The sequence below is a fragment of the Oxyura jamaicensis genome, chromosome 20 (assembly GCF_011077185.1).
Source record: "Oxyura jamaicensis isolate SHBP4307 breed ruddy duck chromosome 20, BPBGC_Ojam_1.0, whole genome shotgun sequence".
Lineage (NCBI taxonomy): Eukaryota > Metazoa > Chordata > Aves > Anseriformes > Anatidae > Oxyura > Oxyura jamaicensis.
In genome coordinates, this window is record NC_048912.1 from 12,884,366 (window position 1) to 12,900,759 (window position 16,394).

Below are 16,394 nucleotides of genomic sequence, written 5' to 3' on the forward strand. Positions count from 1 at the left end.
GAAGCAGCAGCAGCTGTTTGGGAGGTTTTGATTTATTTTTTTTTTTTCCCCCTTGCAGTTATTGGCAGGCAGGGCCTGCAAGTGCAGCTGGGCATTTTTGCTCCCGCAGGCCAGGAGGTGTTTCTGTCCCCAGCATGGGAGTCAGCTGGGGACAGCCCTCCAGGGTGTGCATGGCATTAGCTTCTCTGTAAGACCAGCAACCATGGGGCCGTACCCTGTCCATGCAAGGCAGTGCCCTGTTAGTGCCATAGCACAGGAGAGACATTTGCTCAGATGCTGCTGGTGCAAAGTACAGCTTTGCCGAGAGGCTGGGGCTCAGTTCACCCCTCTGTTCCAGCCTACTTGGTGAAACTGGTGACAGGACTGACCTTTCTCCACCAGGGGAAAGCCCATCCTGCAGCCCTGGCCTTTGGCCGCCTGTATGGTTATATCAGAAGGCTGCAGGGAGAGGAGGCAGCGACAGGGCTGGGATTGATAAGCCAATGAACTTTCCATGGCAGCAAAGCACAATAAATGCCAGTGCTGCAACACTTCGTGTAGACGTGTATTGTCAGTGGCAAGGCAGCGCCTCTGCTCATTGCAGCAGCAGTGAGGATGTGGCAGCAGGGCCAGATGCACCCCTGGAAAATAATAAAACAGTAACCACACAGACAGGTTTTCCCCCTGAAGCAGTTTTGTGTACCCCATGTGATAAACATTCCCTGCCTGGATGCAGAAATTTCCCTGGGGCACAAGAGGGAGATGAAACTTGTTGCAGCTGTCCGGCTTTGTGTCTCTCACAGCTAGAGCCAGCCACGTGTGGCATTTTCCATTTTAGCGTCCTTTTGAACCTCAGGAGATACCAAAAGTCACTCTGCGGTGATCTGTGTGTACCTGGAGTTGAAGTCGTGGGTGTCAGCACTCCCCATCAGCAGCACATCCACAGAAGTGCTGCGGGTTCTCTAACACGGCTTGTTTTCCCTTTCAGCTGTTTTCTACACTGCTGCAATCCTTGGGCCTGCAGCGGGTTATCTGGTAGGAGGAATGTTTCTAAATATTTATACTGAAATACACAGAGAGTAAGTTGTTAAAAAATAATCTTGTTCCTTTTCCTTAATGCTGTATGTTTCCTTTGGGGTTAAAAAAAAATTCCAGAAAAATGATCCAGGTGGAAACGTGCCCACCATGTTCAGCAACGTTTCTGCGGGGGGGGGGGAGGGGGCGAGGCTGGAATGATTGCTTGCATTAATGTTGTCACTGGAAGAAAATTGCTCACAAACCTGTCAGCCTAAATCCTTCCTCATGCTGCACTGCCTGCTCTAATGAGGCCAGGAGCAGCAGGTGGATTTTTTGAATGAGTTCCCTGATCAGGCACCGCTGCCAGCACTGCTGCTTTTCCTTGCAGTTATCCAGCCGCGACACCTCCTCCCTCCTTGCTTTTTAGTGTTTCTAATGTATTTTATTCCCTGTTGCCTTACAGGCTCTTTGGCAGGTGAATGGGATAAAAGGGGGGAGTGGGTTTCTTGGGAAGGAATGGGTTATTTCCACGAGCTTTTTCACGGAAAGGGTGGCTCTGGGATGGAGCAAGGATCACAGCTACCTCCAAAGCACAAATGAAATGGGAAGAGGTGAACATGCAAGCTAGAGATTAAAGGAGAATTAAATGATGTAATTTCCTGGGCTCATTAAATGCTGTGCTCTACAGTAAGGAGGCAGCGTGTGCTGTGGCAGGATGGATGGTGGGAGAGGTGGTTTCCTTCACTGATGTCCCTCCCTGTGCTCCCCAGGCCCTACCAGCTTTAGTGAGAGCAGCACCCAACTTAACCCCTCCGTTTCAAACCACCGCCTCTCTCCCTTGTGTCGTTTTGGGTTTGTGTCTTGCAGGACTGACATCTCCCCGGAAAACACGCTGTGGGTGGGGGCATGGTGGATCGGCTTCCTGGGGGCCGGAGCAGCCTCACTTCTTATCTCCATCCCCATCCTGGGCTACCCCGAACGCCTCCCAGGTACGCAGCCCCGCAGGGCTGGAGCTGTGCTTGCATCCTCCCATAGCTGGGGACACCGGGGCAGCAGTGGGGGACAAGCTTCCAGTGTTCAAATTGTAATTAAAATATTAATTTCACCCCTTGGCTCTCCAACTGCCTATTTCCCTGCTCTTCTCTTGAAGCCAAGCAGCTGGGGCTGGTGGAGAGTGTCGTGCTGTTTGCCTCCTGCAAATTCCCTGCTTTGGTAGCATCCCATGTCTCATCTGCTTCTTGTTCCCATTTCCCTCTTGCTTGCAGGATCCCAGCGGTATATTGTTATGAGGGTGTCGGAGGCTCATCAGCTGAAGGATGGGAGCCACAAAAAGGCATCAGATCCGGACTTTGGGAAAACAGTTAAAGATCTACCTCGGTGAGAAAAACACCCCAGGAGTGATGTTCAGGGAGACGGATCCCTCTGGATAGAGGAGGTCACCTCCTCTCAGGTTCAAACTGGGCAAATTGGTGAAGCAGAAACTGTGCTGGGGATGATGTGGGAGACCAGGGACAAGCGTCTGGTCGTGTCTCCAGTTTGCAGAAGGTCATGGCCATGTGTGAACCACATGAGGGCATGTACAACACACTGAATTTCACAAGGAATGGCTCAGTGCCGATCTTCAGGTGATGTGAGATGCACCAGCACTGCTATTTCATTCTCTCAGTGGCATTATTTCATATTTCATTTCTTCCTGTCATCCTCCTGTCTGCTTGTGTCTGGCCTCACCTGTCCCAGCTGTGCATTGTGCAATGTCTCCTGGGCTTTCCTCCCTTTCCTCTGTTTTTGTCTCCTGTTAGAACCTTATTTTGTCCTTTTAATGAGAAAAGAGAGGAAAGAAAATAACCAACCCTATAGCTCCATTCCAAATTCAGGGAACACGATATCCTTCACAGTAGTTTTCAGTTCCTGTTCTATCTTTTATTCCCTCCCTAGTTTTTCTCTCTCTCTTTTTTTTTTGTGTGTGTGTGTGTGTAAACGCAGCCCCGTTTACATGTTCCTACTCTTACCTCCCCTGCATGGCAGTGGTACAGCAGTGCACATAATCCCAGGGCCACTGCTTGGCTCTGTTGCATGGTGAGCACGCTTGCACCTGCCTAGGTGCTCAGCTGCCGTCCAACCCTGGTGTGTCAGCTCACGGAGCAAGGAGGAGTTAGAAAATCCAGTAGACGTCATTTGTGGTTTACCAGGGGTTAAGGCAGTTTCATGAAGAATATTACATTGAACAGATTTCAATTCTGTTATTAAATGGCATTCTTGACTGGGTGCCATTTGCCGAGGTCACGACTTACTCTACACACGGAAATTAAATTCAGCCCTGCATTTAAATGATAGGGAGGTTATGACTAAAACCAACACAAACTGTGCAGCAGAGAGGGATGAAGTTCAGTTTTTTATGCTTCTCTTGCTTATCTTGAACAAAACTGCCCCTATTTCTCAGTGAAAGCAGTCTCGGTGAAAGCAATAGTTAGAGGTGTCCTGCTCCGGGAGCATCTTCCTTTGCCCCTCATTCCTGAGGAATGGCTACTGAAGGCGGGCAGCTCGGCTCATCTCAAGCCATTCAGATCAGTCCAGATTTTTGTGCGGTTGTCATTGTTTTAAAACATCAGAAAGTTCTTCTCTTTTGAAAGCAAAAACCCAGCAGACTCCTGGCTTCCCTGGTTTTGATTATTAAAAGGGAAGTGCCTTCAAGGCTTGCTGTTCCAGAGACTTGCATTAAAGGAGATCGCATCTGTGCGCAGCTCTCGGGTACGTGTGGACCCGCCTGCAGAGCAAGGCCAAGGGACACTGTTTTTTTTGTTTCCATGAGGGATCTACACGTTTCCTCACAGTACGGACAGTAAGAGTCCCACAAAGATAAGCAGAAATGCTGATGAAATAAAATACTATTCCATGCTATCAGGTCTTTTCTAAGAGAGCTTACTGAGTTACTATATTCACAGTGCTCCCTAAAAGTAGGAGTGTACAGGAATACAGCCCAGACAGATTAAACCTCTGCCCTGAAGAGATTTCTGTCCTAATTCTTTTCTTTCCTCTGCTTTCATATAATTTCTCACATGAAATATTCCCTGATGTCAGTGCAGGTTCAAAGAAAAGACACGTAGAACTGTGCAAAAACAGGACAGGAGGCTTGTTCTTTACTAGCTGCACATTTGATCTGCCAAGCCCACATCTTCAGGAAAACAAAAAACAAACAAACAAACAAAAAAACAATGGTCAGTACTTCATTTGTCCCTCTTGGATTACTTGGCAGGGTGGGGCTTTGGTGTGTGTCATGGCTTTACTACAGCCTGTGTGTGTGGTGGGGGGAGGATGTTTTGCAATCCTCAGGGAGGAATACTGCCCTCCATTCCCTAGGTGGTGGTTACAGCAGGTGTCATTTTTGCATGCTGGAAAACTCCCCGTTCACAGGCTGTAAGATTGCACAAGTGGCCACCTGTCACTATTGACTCGTTAGCACGTGGCACTACGCTGTTACAGCCTGGCAGCCTCTTGTCCTGGGCATGCAAACGTTCCTCAGATGAGCTCCCGGCTCCCTCAGTAGGACTATTACAAGAGGAAAAAGTGCCCAAGTGTGCCTGTGTGAGTAAAGACTTGTAGGACGAGTGGTAGGATTCCTCTCCTGGCAATGCTGAGCTCCCTGAAATCCCTTTGGCTGCAAGAACCAAGGACAGCCAAGACTTCTGGAGAGTTACGTGGTTTCTGGGTGTGATTAAAATCCTGCTGGCAACAATGAAAAGATCAGTGTTGACTCAAGGTTTTATACGCATTAGCTCCTCACAACTACATCTCCAGTCTGCAAACAAGAAATGACACATGCCCTTACTCTTAGTGCTGAAAGCTGTTCCTCTGCATTTTCCTACCTGCAGCCTTTGTCTGACAAAGTAATGCTAGTGCCAGGAACAACTCTTCTCTTTTCTCTTGAACTGGGAGAGGTGAAGGCATTGTAATATTTCAACATCAGTCACAAGGCCCACCAGGACTGTTTCCTAGCTAAGAGATTAGGCTTCATTCTTCCAAGTTGAAAAGACCGTTCCTGGAAAATATGCTAGTAAATTAAGCTAATCCCAACAGCTAGACAATGGTTATTATAAAGCCCTCTGAAATCAAGGTGTAAGAATCTGTGGTATTTCTGTCTTTCAAACGCTTTGTTCTTTTGCTATAATGAAGTTGTCTGCTTCACATGGGTGAAATCACTCTAAATTCCTGGCATATCTGATCCTGAGCCTCACACTCTCACATTTGGTCGTAATTCAGTAGATTTTTCTTCTTTTTCACACTTCTGCCCAAGCTGTAGCTGTTGACTGTCAGTGCCTTTCAATTCAATGAGCATCCTGCTGTGTCGCAGTTGCTGCTGTTGCTGCGGGATGTGCCAGACCCCAAAACAGGGCGATTTTGTACAGGTCCAGGCTAAACCTAGGGGAAGTTACGTGGCAGAATTTCAAGCTCGTTACAAAATGCTCCGTGCAAAGCAGTGTCAGCCCTCTTAGTCCAATATCTGAGATAGTGGGAGATAATTGAGACCGTCCCATGTGCCTGAGGGTGTTTCTGTGTCTTGGAGATGGAATTATTGCTGGATCATCTTTCTGCATATAAATGACACATGGCATTTTTTCAGGAATATCTAATGCTCTTTCCTAAATCCCAGTGGGTCAAAAATAAAATGTATTTGCTTAACTTACACGTTAATCTACATGTAAAACTATGCTTAGGTTGTGGGAGAAAGAGTAATTTCTGTTTTCCTGGGGGATATCAGGTATATTGGAGGTGCTTCCTCCATACAGAAAGACTTGCTTGGTATTTCCCATGAGCTGCAAAACATCCATGGTTATAAGTGATAGCTATTCTCATGAGAACATGGGTGCACGTGAGGAGCGTTTGTACATGTATATAACAACTTTTTTCCTTGCTCTTGATTATTTGAGTCAAGAGTCCCAGGATAAGTGCCATCAGGAACTAATACAACCTTGGAATGATTGAGATTTGGTGACAAATAGAGTCCTTCCACTTAGGAATGGAAGATACTTGAACGCACTTGAAACTGAAATGTGCCACAGTGATTCAATCCCAGTATATTTATCCTTCCCAGATCAGTACTGCTGCTTCTGAAGAACCCCACCTTCATCTTCCTCTGCTTAGCGGGAGCAACTGAAGCCACCCTCATTGCTGGGATGTCCACCTTTGGACCCAAGTTCCTGGAGTCTCAGTTCAGTTTAAGTGCCTCTGAAGCTGCTACCCTTTTTGGTAAGGAAACCTGGTTTTGCAACATTTTTTGATTTTCTCCTACAAATACAAGAGCACTGTAGCTCATGCTATATCTACAGACATCAGTAAGAAATGTGTCACTCCTGCAGCCATCTGTTACCCTCTAGAGGAAAGCAAAATAAGTGTAGTCTGTTCCTTCTTGGGCATTACCAGGAAGCATGATAACAACCTCTAACAAGAAATGTCTGAATTGCAGACATACCTTGTCAATGGGAAGAGCCTCACTTAACTCTCATGTCCCAGACTTAGAAAGTTTAATCCGAGTTCTGTGGGGTCCAACAGGCATCAGTACTCATGATATGCACCTGAAACAGTCTGCTTTGAGATCTCTGGGGAGAAGAAGTTGCCCAACCAGCTTCGTGCCATGTTACCTGGCTGCTGTGGAGGACCACCTATTGAAGCAGAGTCCACTGAACTCCTACCAAGAAGCAACACAGCAGCCAAAGGGTTACTCTCATGCAGACACACTGCACTTCATGTATTCAGACACAGAAACTCCTTGCTGTTGTTTCTAACCTTTTTTTCTTTTTTTTTTTTTCTCCCTTTTTCAGGTTATCTGGTTGTGCCGGCTGGAGGGGGAGGCACATTCCTGGGAGGATTCCTTGTGAATAAATTTAAACTCCGCTGCTCAGGAATCATCAAATTGTGTTTGCTTTGCACAGTGACAAGTCTGATGGCTATTTTCATTTTTTTCATTCGTTGCCCTAACATGACAATGGCAGGAGTAACCCACACGTACATGGGAAGGTAATAACGATGATCCCACCTGTCTTGTACTGCAATAAGGGTAACTGCAAATACATGGTGCTGATGTTGGTTATCTGTTAGTGCTGGAGATGGAAGATAATGTCCAGTCAGTCTCACAGGGAAATGATGAAGGTGAGAACCATGTCCCCAGAATGCAGATGCCCAAATTTTTTTAGTTTAATAGAGTTTATGGAAAAGGCTCCTGCTGTAGGCAGGGAAGGGATCACCACCAAGTGTGTGTCACTTCACTCTTCAGCTGCCTTCACAGGGTCCTCCTCTGTCCAGGGGCCTTACAAATAGTGGGGGTTACTGGTTTAGACTAAAAGTGGGAGTCTCCCATACAAATGGAGATGTGTCCCCGTTAGCTGGTCACTTAAACGTGCTTTGTAGCTCAAAGCACAATTCCTGTTTCATGGTTGAAAGTAGGTGAGCTATGAGACCTTTCCCAAGCCTGGTGTTATGCTCTCTGGGGATCCTGTGCAACTCCTATCATCCCCTCTTCTTCTCTTACTCTACCACATTTCCTTTGGAAAACCATTCGGGGCTTCCCGCTGACTGCTCCTGTGTTTCCTTTAGTGCTCTGCCCGATGGCCACGTTAACTTGACAGCAGCGTGCAACGCCGAGTGCGGCTGCCTGCGGGAGACCTACAGCCCCGTCTGCGGAAGCAATAACATTATGTATTATTCTCCTTGCCACGCCGGGTGCAAAAAAGTGTCTGAGAAACTCAGGAATGGCAAGAAGGTATGTCCCAAAGCACCATGCATTAACAACACAGTGGCATGTCATATTTTGAGTGGTTTGGCTGGCTCTGAAAAAGCATCCTCAGGTCTGAGCTTTGGTGCAAGTCAGTGACAGCCTGCAGCAGGTGTAGGATGCTCTCAGGCAATGCCTGGGAGGAAGGTGGAAAGTACACTGAGGCCAGGCTCAAAGTGCTTCCCTCAAGTGCCCAGCTTTGAATTTGCCTCATTCTGCGTCAAACTGCACTGAAATCCGTCGGATATCACCAAGGCAGGCTCAGGAACTCAGTGGGCACCTGATTCCTCTGCCAGTGCTTATGGGGCTTGTTTTGGGTTTTCAGTGCACATGATGCACCTCCTCCTCCTTCCAGCATGCTGCTCATAGACACAGGCAAAGGCTCAAATGGGTAATGATAACATTCGGTTCTCAAGGGCTGCCTGGCAAAGTTCATTTCTCTTATTTAATAATCTGTTTTGAAACGTGTGTGTCAAGAATGCAGCTGGATTTCTGCTTCACTCTGCTCGGGGAGCAAAACCAGCTGTTTTCTGCCCTCTCTGAATTTATTTCTTTTTAAAGCCCAGCTCTGACTATCACTGCTCTCCCTGGCAAACAACTCACCAGCGTTTCTTTCCCAGGTCTATAAGGAGTGTAGTTGTGTTGAGGAAAATACCTTCCCTGGTGAGGCAGAGGCAGGCAAATGCACCTCCTCTTGTGCGAAAAAGACCCTGTTTCTCTTCTTCATGTTCATAGTGATACTCTTCACCTTCCTGAGCAGCATTCCTGCCCTGACTGCAACTCTGCGGTAAGCAGGGTCTTCTGCAAGAAGACCCAAATATCTCCGTCTCCTTTTTATCCCGGGGCTCAAGCCCTAGGGAATGTGTGACGGGAACCACCAGTCTGGAAAGGGAGGGACTAATTCCCTTCACTGTCTAGCTGGGAGAGCAAATCTTAGCATTGGCAGCAGCTCTTTCCTCTGACATCAGGCACGGGTGTATGTGTCTCCCAGTTTGCAGCGGCAGGGGTGGACGTTGCACTGGGATAAAGTTTGGCACGCAGGGAGGTGCTGTGCAGCCTGGCAGAGCTGCTGAACATCCCCCTCTTCTTCCCCAGGTGTGTCCCTGACAGACAAAGGTCGTTTGCACTCGGGATCCAGTGGATCGTCGTACGAACGCTAGGTATAGTACAAAGTGACTTTGTGCATCCGAGTGGTCTTCTGGCTGTGCGGAGCAAGTGCCATGCTGTTTTACCTAAGAACAAAACAAGTCAGGTTGGAAAAGAAGGGGGCAGAACGTTGGATGGTGAAAGGAGGATGCTTTCCCTTGTTTGCAAGGGAAAAATCTAATTCTGTTTGCATAGAATTTGAAAAAATGAATGAAGGGTTCTGTAACACGGCACAGATGGGGCAGAGGAGCAAGCAATGTCCTGGCAAGAGGTCCTTATTTTAAGAAAAAAGGGACATCAAAGCCCCTGTGTATGTCTTTTGGCACTTGTGCAATAAGCAGGCCAGAGTCAAAAGTCAACTCTCTGGACTCTCACTGCTTGAAATTCAGCATGGTTTGGGTGCCTTGTTGCTCTGGGCACAGCCCTGGACTTTTCAGGGTGGCTTTGCTTAATCATGGTAAGCCCAGTGTCTGATGCATTCCTGCAAGTGTAGTCCCAAAGCACCTTGCGAGTGCATAGCTCCTACCCTAACTGAGGGTCTGTTCTGTCTTCCCACAGGAAGCATCCCCGGCCCCATTGCCTTTGGGTCGATGATCGATAAATCCTGCCTGCTCTGGCAGGACCAGTGCGGCGAGCAAGGCTCTTGCTACGTTTACCAGAACTCAGCCATGAGCCACTACACCCTGATCACTGGGCTGGTCTACAAGGTGAGGCTGTTGTTTCACACTCGGATCAAGCAGCTCTTTACGAGGCAGCAGTTTGCACTGGGAGACAGTTTTACAAACTCGTGTTGTGCCAATCTGCCTCCTCCAAACCCAAATTAGACCTTAAGACATGGAATGTTCTCAGTGAGGGCAAAAACTCCATTTGCTTCTTGCCAGGTAATGGTGCTCCAGGCACCATCATTCCCTTAAAATCCCATTACTTTCCAGGCTTACAGCTTCAGTTGCACCATAAGAAAAATCCCCTCTTCTCCCAACAGTTACTGAAGTGATTTTTGCTTGAAATGGAATAAAATGTAAGACTGCAGTGTGTTAGTGAGAGTGAGCAATGTCATTGCGGGCCAGCTGTAAATAACCGTTCCCTGATCACCACTAGAAAATACGAGACCTTAGCTCTGTGTTTCCTATTTATTAGCTGGAAACCATCATTTTAACAGCTCCCAAACAGGCACTTGATGTAGAGTGCTGTGTTTAGCAGTTACCATGAAAAAGAGGCTTCAAAAATCCTTCACACTCTCTAAAGTGCTGCTGGTTCCCACTTGCTTTCCCGGTTTACACCTGCTGATGACTGGGCACCCGTTTTGGGGCAGAACAGGGAGTAATGGGATGTCTTGATGTCTGCAGGTGCTTGGGACAACTTTCTTTGTGGTCGCCTGTTTGCTGTACAAACCGCCACCGGCAGAATCAGCTCAGGGCAGCTCGGACACGACTGAAAATGGCAACAGTGACCTCCAGGAAACCAAACCTTCGCTTCCTGCTGCAGAGGATATATGAAGCTGTATACATGCCAGTGACTTTCTCAGTCTCAAAAAAATGACAAGAAGACATGATACAGTCCCTAGGTTTTATATTATTATTATTTAATTATTAGTAATATTCTCTTTTTTTTTTTTTTAGTTTAAGAGAAATACTTTAATTAGTCACTGGTGTGCTTGCTATTTTCTTAACAGCAGAAGCACATTTAAAGTCATGTGCTGATGTTGTATGCAGTTATTTAATTTTATTTAAAGAAAGGGCTACCATAGCTTTATTCCATGTCTGTGACACGCAAGGACCACGACCTCTGCAAGTGGAAATAGGCACCAGTAACTCCAGTGGAGTGCGTGGGGTTTAAGCCACGGGAGGATCTGTTCCCTCCTATCTCAATGATAAAGCCAACTGTAGCAAAACTTCTGTTGAGACTTTCTAAGCCTGAAAAGACACCTGCTGTCCTGCAATCTGCATTGCAAAGAGGGCAACTGGCCCTTGAACTCCTGTATGCAAAGCAGACAGCCCAGGCAGTGTTGTCTTCCTTCCCACAGACACACAGCATTGCTAGTCATTCATGCCAGTGCTCTCCAGCCCTTTTGTTCAGGAGCAGAGCATCTAATTATGCAAGTTCATATTCCTGTGCCATGGGAGATAGGTTTGGGATGAGATCTGTCTAGCAAATGCATCAGTACACTACAGGCAGCGGTCCCCGAGAGCTGCTGAGCATGTACTTCGCTGCCTTGTTTCCTCGCAGAGTTTACACCATGGTGACACCTCATTTTTTTTGTTGCGTTGTTTAATGGTGATGCCTTTTATAATGTCCTGTACAAAACTTGAACTCATTTCTTGCTGTTGTTTGTTGGATGTGGGAGGATGTGAGATACGGATCTATGCAATGCTTCTCTTCAGTTGCTCTGTAAAGATGCTGGTTTTGTCAGCAGTCAGAAGTCAGAATGAATTTACTTTTTCTCTAGACTGCAGACCTAAGGGAGAGCTTGCCATAACGCCAGCCCGCTTTGTGGAAAGGGGATGCTGACTTGTTTCCAGGCCAGTGTTTGCAAGTAGAGAGGGCAGCGTTCCCCAAATGGCCTGTAAGCGTGCACTTGCAATATCGACCAGGGGTTAAGGGTGGGTTTTCAGCATCCAGCAGACGGTTGCCTTCCCTCACAGCCCCACCAGGCGAGGGAGGTGCTCAGCTGCCTGTACTTGCACAGGTCCAGGCACAGCTCTGGGGCGATGAAGGCTGGGCAGGGCTGTGGCCAGTCCCGGCGGTCCTACATTGAATCAGACACATTCACAGGGACAGGACGTGTGTTACTGAGCTGCAAAGCTGGCACACAGCTTGTGCCAGGTGCTACTTAGAATTATTTTGTATATTTTGTGTATTTATGCTTACCTAAGCAGACACAGAATGGGCATTTGTTTCCTTTGGCTGCTGGTAACTGGCAACTGGTGCAGTTTGATGACCAAGGCCACAGCAAGTATCGCAGGCAAGAGAGCCCCGCTGTCCCGGAGGGGCAGGATTAGACCTCATTGGATGCAGGAATTGACTCTGACACCACCTGAACACCAAAGGCTTCTTCACAGCCTGGCCTGGTCTTGGTGCCACCTGCAAACATGAGCCTGTCTCCAGTCCTCGCCCGGAGATTGCCCTTCCCAGCTTACAGATGTCTGGGGTACAAGCAGGGATCATAAAAGGGGAACATGCATGAATGTATTTTGGGAGCATATTTTATGTATGATGTATTTATGGAAGGTAGATTTTTTTAAATATATAAATATATATATTGGTATGGCGATGTAATTCTTCTGTATATATAATGAGGTTTATCTGAATGTGCTATTTCCAGAGCAAAAGGAAACTATGGGGGGTTTATTTTGGTGGTGATGGACTGGTGACAGATGGATTTGAGTAAGTCATAGCAAGGTGCTCCCTTTCCATAAGCAGGCTCTGTGTGTGTACAGGTAATTTAAAAACAAAATATTTGAGAATGTTTCCCAGTCTCAAATAAAGTACTATATTGCTATAAAAAGCACAGAAATATAATCAGTATTTCACGGGGTGCCTGTGTGTGTTTTCCATCAGCCATCCTGCTAATGGGGTCAGGGCCACCCCGTAGGGGTCTGGGTTTTGCTGCACATCATCACGGTGTCCCCAAGGGTCTGCAATCCCTCCAGGGAGGAGAGCTTGGATTTGGGGTTGTGCTTAAATAGCAGCCCTCACAGAGCACCTGGTGGCTGCGGGAGCTGCAGCAGCACCGCCTGACGGGTGGGACAGCAGATGCCAGTGAGACCCTGTGGCTCTGTATCTCATACCGATGTACTCTCTCCTCCCCAAGGGGGACTATCGCTTTTGAAGGCAAAATGAGGTTTTGGTTCCTGAGGAAGAAGAACGAAGAGGGAAAGGTGCGGCCCGCATCCATCCCCAGAGTGACCCACTCAAAGTCAAGTGGATTCTCCCAGAAGTGTGCAATGAAAATGAGGTCAAAGTCCTGCGTCCCGTACTGTTTGCTTAAGGAGTGACTCATGCTGATCAAGAACACCAACAAACAGTGGTTGGTACTGAGGGAAAGCCACAGGGAGTTAAAACAAATGAGTGCGCACAAAGGAGCCCAAGCAGGAAGAGATGCCTGGTGTTTGTTGCAGCCAAAACCCACGTCAATGAGCCGATTTCTCCAGGGAAGAGTTTCAGGGAAAGCTTCCTGGAGGAAAGAAACCTCGGGGTGCCGCTAGATGGCAATGGAGACAGCAGCACGGCCGAGTTTGCTTCAGCATCAGAAATCGGAGCTATACCCACGGGGTGGATCTGCTAGATACCATTTGTAATCTGGAAGTGATGCAGCACGTGCGGGTGCAAACAGACCAGCGGTATTATCTCTATGGAAGTGGATTAATTTGTATATGAAGCCTAAATAATAAATGCCAAAATTACCATGTCTTTCCTCCAAGTTTTAATATCGTCCTGCAAGCAGCAGATTTAAAAGGTGAAAATGAGTTCGTTATGCTCCTTTGGGAATGGGGCACTGAGTTTATCTTCCAGCTGGGGAACCTCAATCCAGTTTCCTAGAAGACTAAATCTCACGTTAAATTAAGAATTTCAGTTGTGCCAAGTCTCACCTGCTTCATTACCAAGTAACAGCCCGCTAGTTAATCGACAGTCTTGAGAAGCCTCCTAAAAGTGCATGCAATGGGATGGCTCCACCAAAATCCCTCGTTACAGACCTACCCTTCTCCTAAGGGTGAAGCAAGGCTACTATAAAATTAAGATAGCAGCAGTTCAGTGAAACACTAATGCACTAGTAACTATAGAAACTAGCTCTAGACATGAATGTTTGACATACTAATCTATCCAGGTCCAAACTAATATGAAAAATGTGGTCTCTCGCTATCCCAGCAACCTGGTTAAAAATACAAAATCTGTTCTGAGAAGAGCTTTGGAAGCCCATGAAAGCACAGATGAAGCCTTCCACCTCAGCAGAGGTAAGAATTAAAAATCATGAGCTCTCAGACCTTACGGCATAACAGATAAAATCTTACAAGGAACTTAAATCAAGTCACCTAAGCAACATCGATGAAAAACGCATTTAGCAGGAAGACTAAACTACCTGTGATCACTGCTTGCCTTCATTCTTAAGGATGGGGACAAATCTGTGACTTTTGGCTGCTAGTGAGAACAGGGCAGATTCTCAGCTGATGTAGGTCACTGCAATTGTACTTCAGTGCCTACATCTGGATCTCACGCAGCAAGGGGAGGAGTGCTGAGGGTGTTCCTCATGGACTGAGCATCTAAAAGCTCACGGGTAAGTCGCAGCAGGAGCTGAGGGCAGCCTGGCCAGTTCTGCACGCAGGTAAGACCTCTGCAACGCAGCTCAGCCTGCACTGGGAGGTGTGGTGGGTTTGCTGACAGACATGGAAAATACAGGCTATTTGTTGTGTTTATTCTGGAGAATAATAATAATAATAATATAAAGAGGGAAAAAAGCACTAGGGCCTAGCTTGATGCACCAAAAAGGCTGTACTTGTGCTGTCATCTTTTCTACCGAGCCCCTGACCTCCTGTGATCTCCCAGCTAATGGCAATTAACTTCCTTCACTGAGCAATGAGTCTGTGGCAGCTAAAGTGCAGGCTGCAGTGCTCACTGCTTGCAGGACCCGCTGGAAGCAGCAGCCAGGCAAGGCGGTTCAATCCGTGCCCTTCTGCCCTCGCAGGCTGATAGCTGCCATTACCTGGAAGTGTGGAGAATGACACCGAAACATTGAGACCCTTCGCAAAAGACAGTCGGGTGCTGTTCAGCTTGCATCTTTTTACATCATTTGGGATTGTTTAGGGGGTTTCTGTCTGAGTCTCTCTGTAAACACCTCCTGCTCCCCACACAGAGCTGCTCCCCTGGAGCAGGGACCTGCCCGAAGGCTGCATGGGGTGCAGGCAAGGAGCCAGCATCTCCTGAGAAGCAGCCAAAATTGCTAAAGAAACCCAGCCTGGGGCTTGCTGATGCATGGTTAATCTTTGTTTGACAACACGTTAAAACATTATTTCCTCTTTTCTTTGTGTGATAATCCACAATTCCCAAGCAGCAGTTGAGTTGGGGAGGTTATTTGGTTTTGTGCAATCCTTTTAACACCGCGCTGTAAGATCTACTGTAAGAATATTCCCTCATTAAAACAGTGCAGCATTTCCTTCATTTCCTCTCTTCTCTGGGGAGCCAGGCACTAAGCAGTGTCTTACCTGCATTTGAATAAATCAGATAACTGGAAGAAAATTGATGAAAACTCCGGAGAGTTTATCAGTGTTTTTCAGGAATCCCACACTTTGCAGGTCACTATTATTCTGAACTTGTGAGTGTTTCCAGCCTCTTATCTGCTTCGGCTCTTGCCCTGAATCAAATGATGCTCTTCTTCTAGAGATAAGCCTCATCTCATTTTTCATAGCCCTGTTATTATCATTACCTTGGAGATCTCAGCAGCGCTGCCTGGGTATCCTGCTAGCACTCAATAAGCAAGAGAGCACCTGGGCCTCCCAAGACTTACCTAAAGGACGTGATCCAGCCCTGGGGGTCTCTGCAAAAACCAGAAACCTTCCCGCATCCCCTGACCGCAGCAGGACCTGGCTGTCCTAGCCCCATTCTCCTGCCTTGCCCAGCTGCTCCCAGCTGCTTGGGTGCCCAGGAAAACCTCTCCCCACGGAGCACCCGGAGCCAGATGGGTGGTGCTCCTCGGGAGGCACAAGCTGGATGGCTGCAAGGGGGGAAAGAAGCGTCTGTGCTCATGTTTTGCTAATCTAATTAGGCAAAAAAAAAAAAACATCATTAATGCTCTGCATGTCTAATTGATTAACATTCCCACTAAGCACAAGGTTGCTCTCATTAGTGGGGCTTTGTTGTCTGTGAACGCCTCTTTGCCTGAAGTTGCAAATGTGTTATCCAGAAGGCATGTCTTGTTTCTGCCTTTATAAAATACTTAGCATTTTTACCTGACTCTTAGCGATGAAGGGAACTGGAGGAGGTAGGAGAAAAGCCCTTCAGATGGAACAAGCAAAGAGTCTTGGAAAGTAAGGGTTTGCTACTTCTTGTGTCTCATTGGCAGTAAAAGGGAGCAAGTTTTTTTTTTCCTATCCCAAAACAGCTGTAAATTTTCCCTTCTGCATGGGAAAAAAATATTAATCTTTGAAACTTTAATGAACTGAAAACCTGGAAACACACAATTAATTTTTATCAAAATTAATCAGATTTCTACATTTTCATTTTTTTTTTCAGCTTAATAATCTTTTTAGCAGTTGATAAGATGGTAAATATGAGAAGATTTATTGTTTGCTGAAGTCTAAGACACCAGTGCCTGCAGAGCCGCCCTGCCCTCCTCCACCCTGGGCAAGCCGGGGTATTCCCAAGGCATGACTCATCTTGGGCAAAGGCTGGCATCAGAATGAATTTCTGCCTTAGGCTGACATGACCGGTGTCCCAGAAATGCTCTTTTTTCTTTTCTTTTCTTTTCTTTTCTTTTCTTTTCTTTTCTTTTCTT

General features: G+C 47.0%; 1 protein-coding gene across 2 annotated transcripts in view; it reads left to right on the forward strand.

The window, feature by feature from the left end:
• SLCO4A1 (solute carrier organic anion transporter family member 4A1) overlaps nt 1–16,394 on the forward strand; it is a 36,961-nt gene that overhangs the window by 13,011 nt on the left and 7,556 nt on the right. Inside the window, exons 4-14 of one of the 2 annotated variants that reach the window (XR_004755456.1) lie at nt 968–1,058; nt 1,864–1,985; nt 2,262–2,373; nt 6,086–6,240; nt 6,813–7,008; nt 7,585–7,750; nt 8,383–8,549; nt 8,858–8,922; nt 9,467–9,615; nt 10,255–11,313; nt 11,632–11,635. Coding sequence is in view for 1 of the 2 variants with exons in the window: in XM_035343549.1 (XP_035199440.1) it covers nt 968–1,058; nt 1,864–1,985; nt 2,262–2,373; nt 6,086–6,240; nt 6,813–7,008; nt 7,585–7,750; nt 8,383–8,549; nt 8,858–8,922; nt 9,467–9,615; nt 10,255–10,404 (1,373 nt within the window). In the remaining variant the exon portion in view is untranslated. Of the gene's footprint in view, nt 1–967; nt 1,059–1,863; nt 1,986–2,261; nt 2,374–6,085; nt 6,241–6,812; nt 7,009–7,584; nt 7,751–8,382; nt 8,550–8,857; nt 8,923–9,466; nt 9,616–10,254; nt 12,434–16,394 lie in introns of those variants that run through there. The other variant, XM_035343549.1, reaches the window with a different exon arrangement.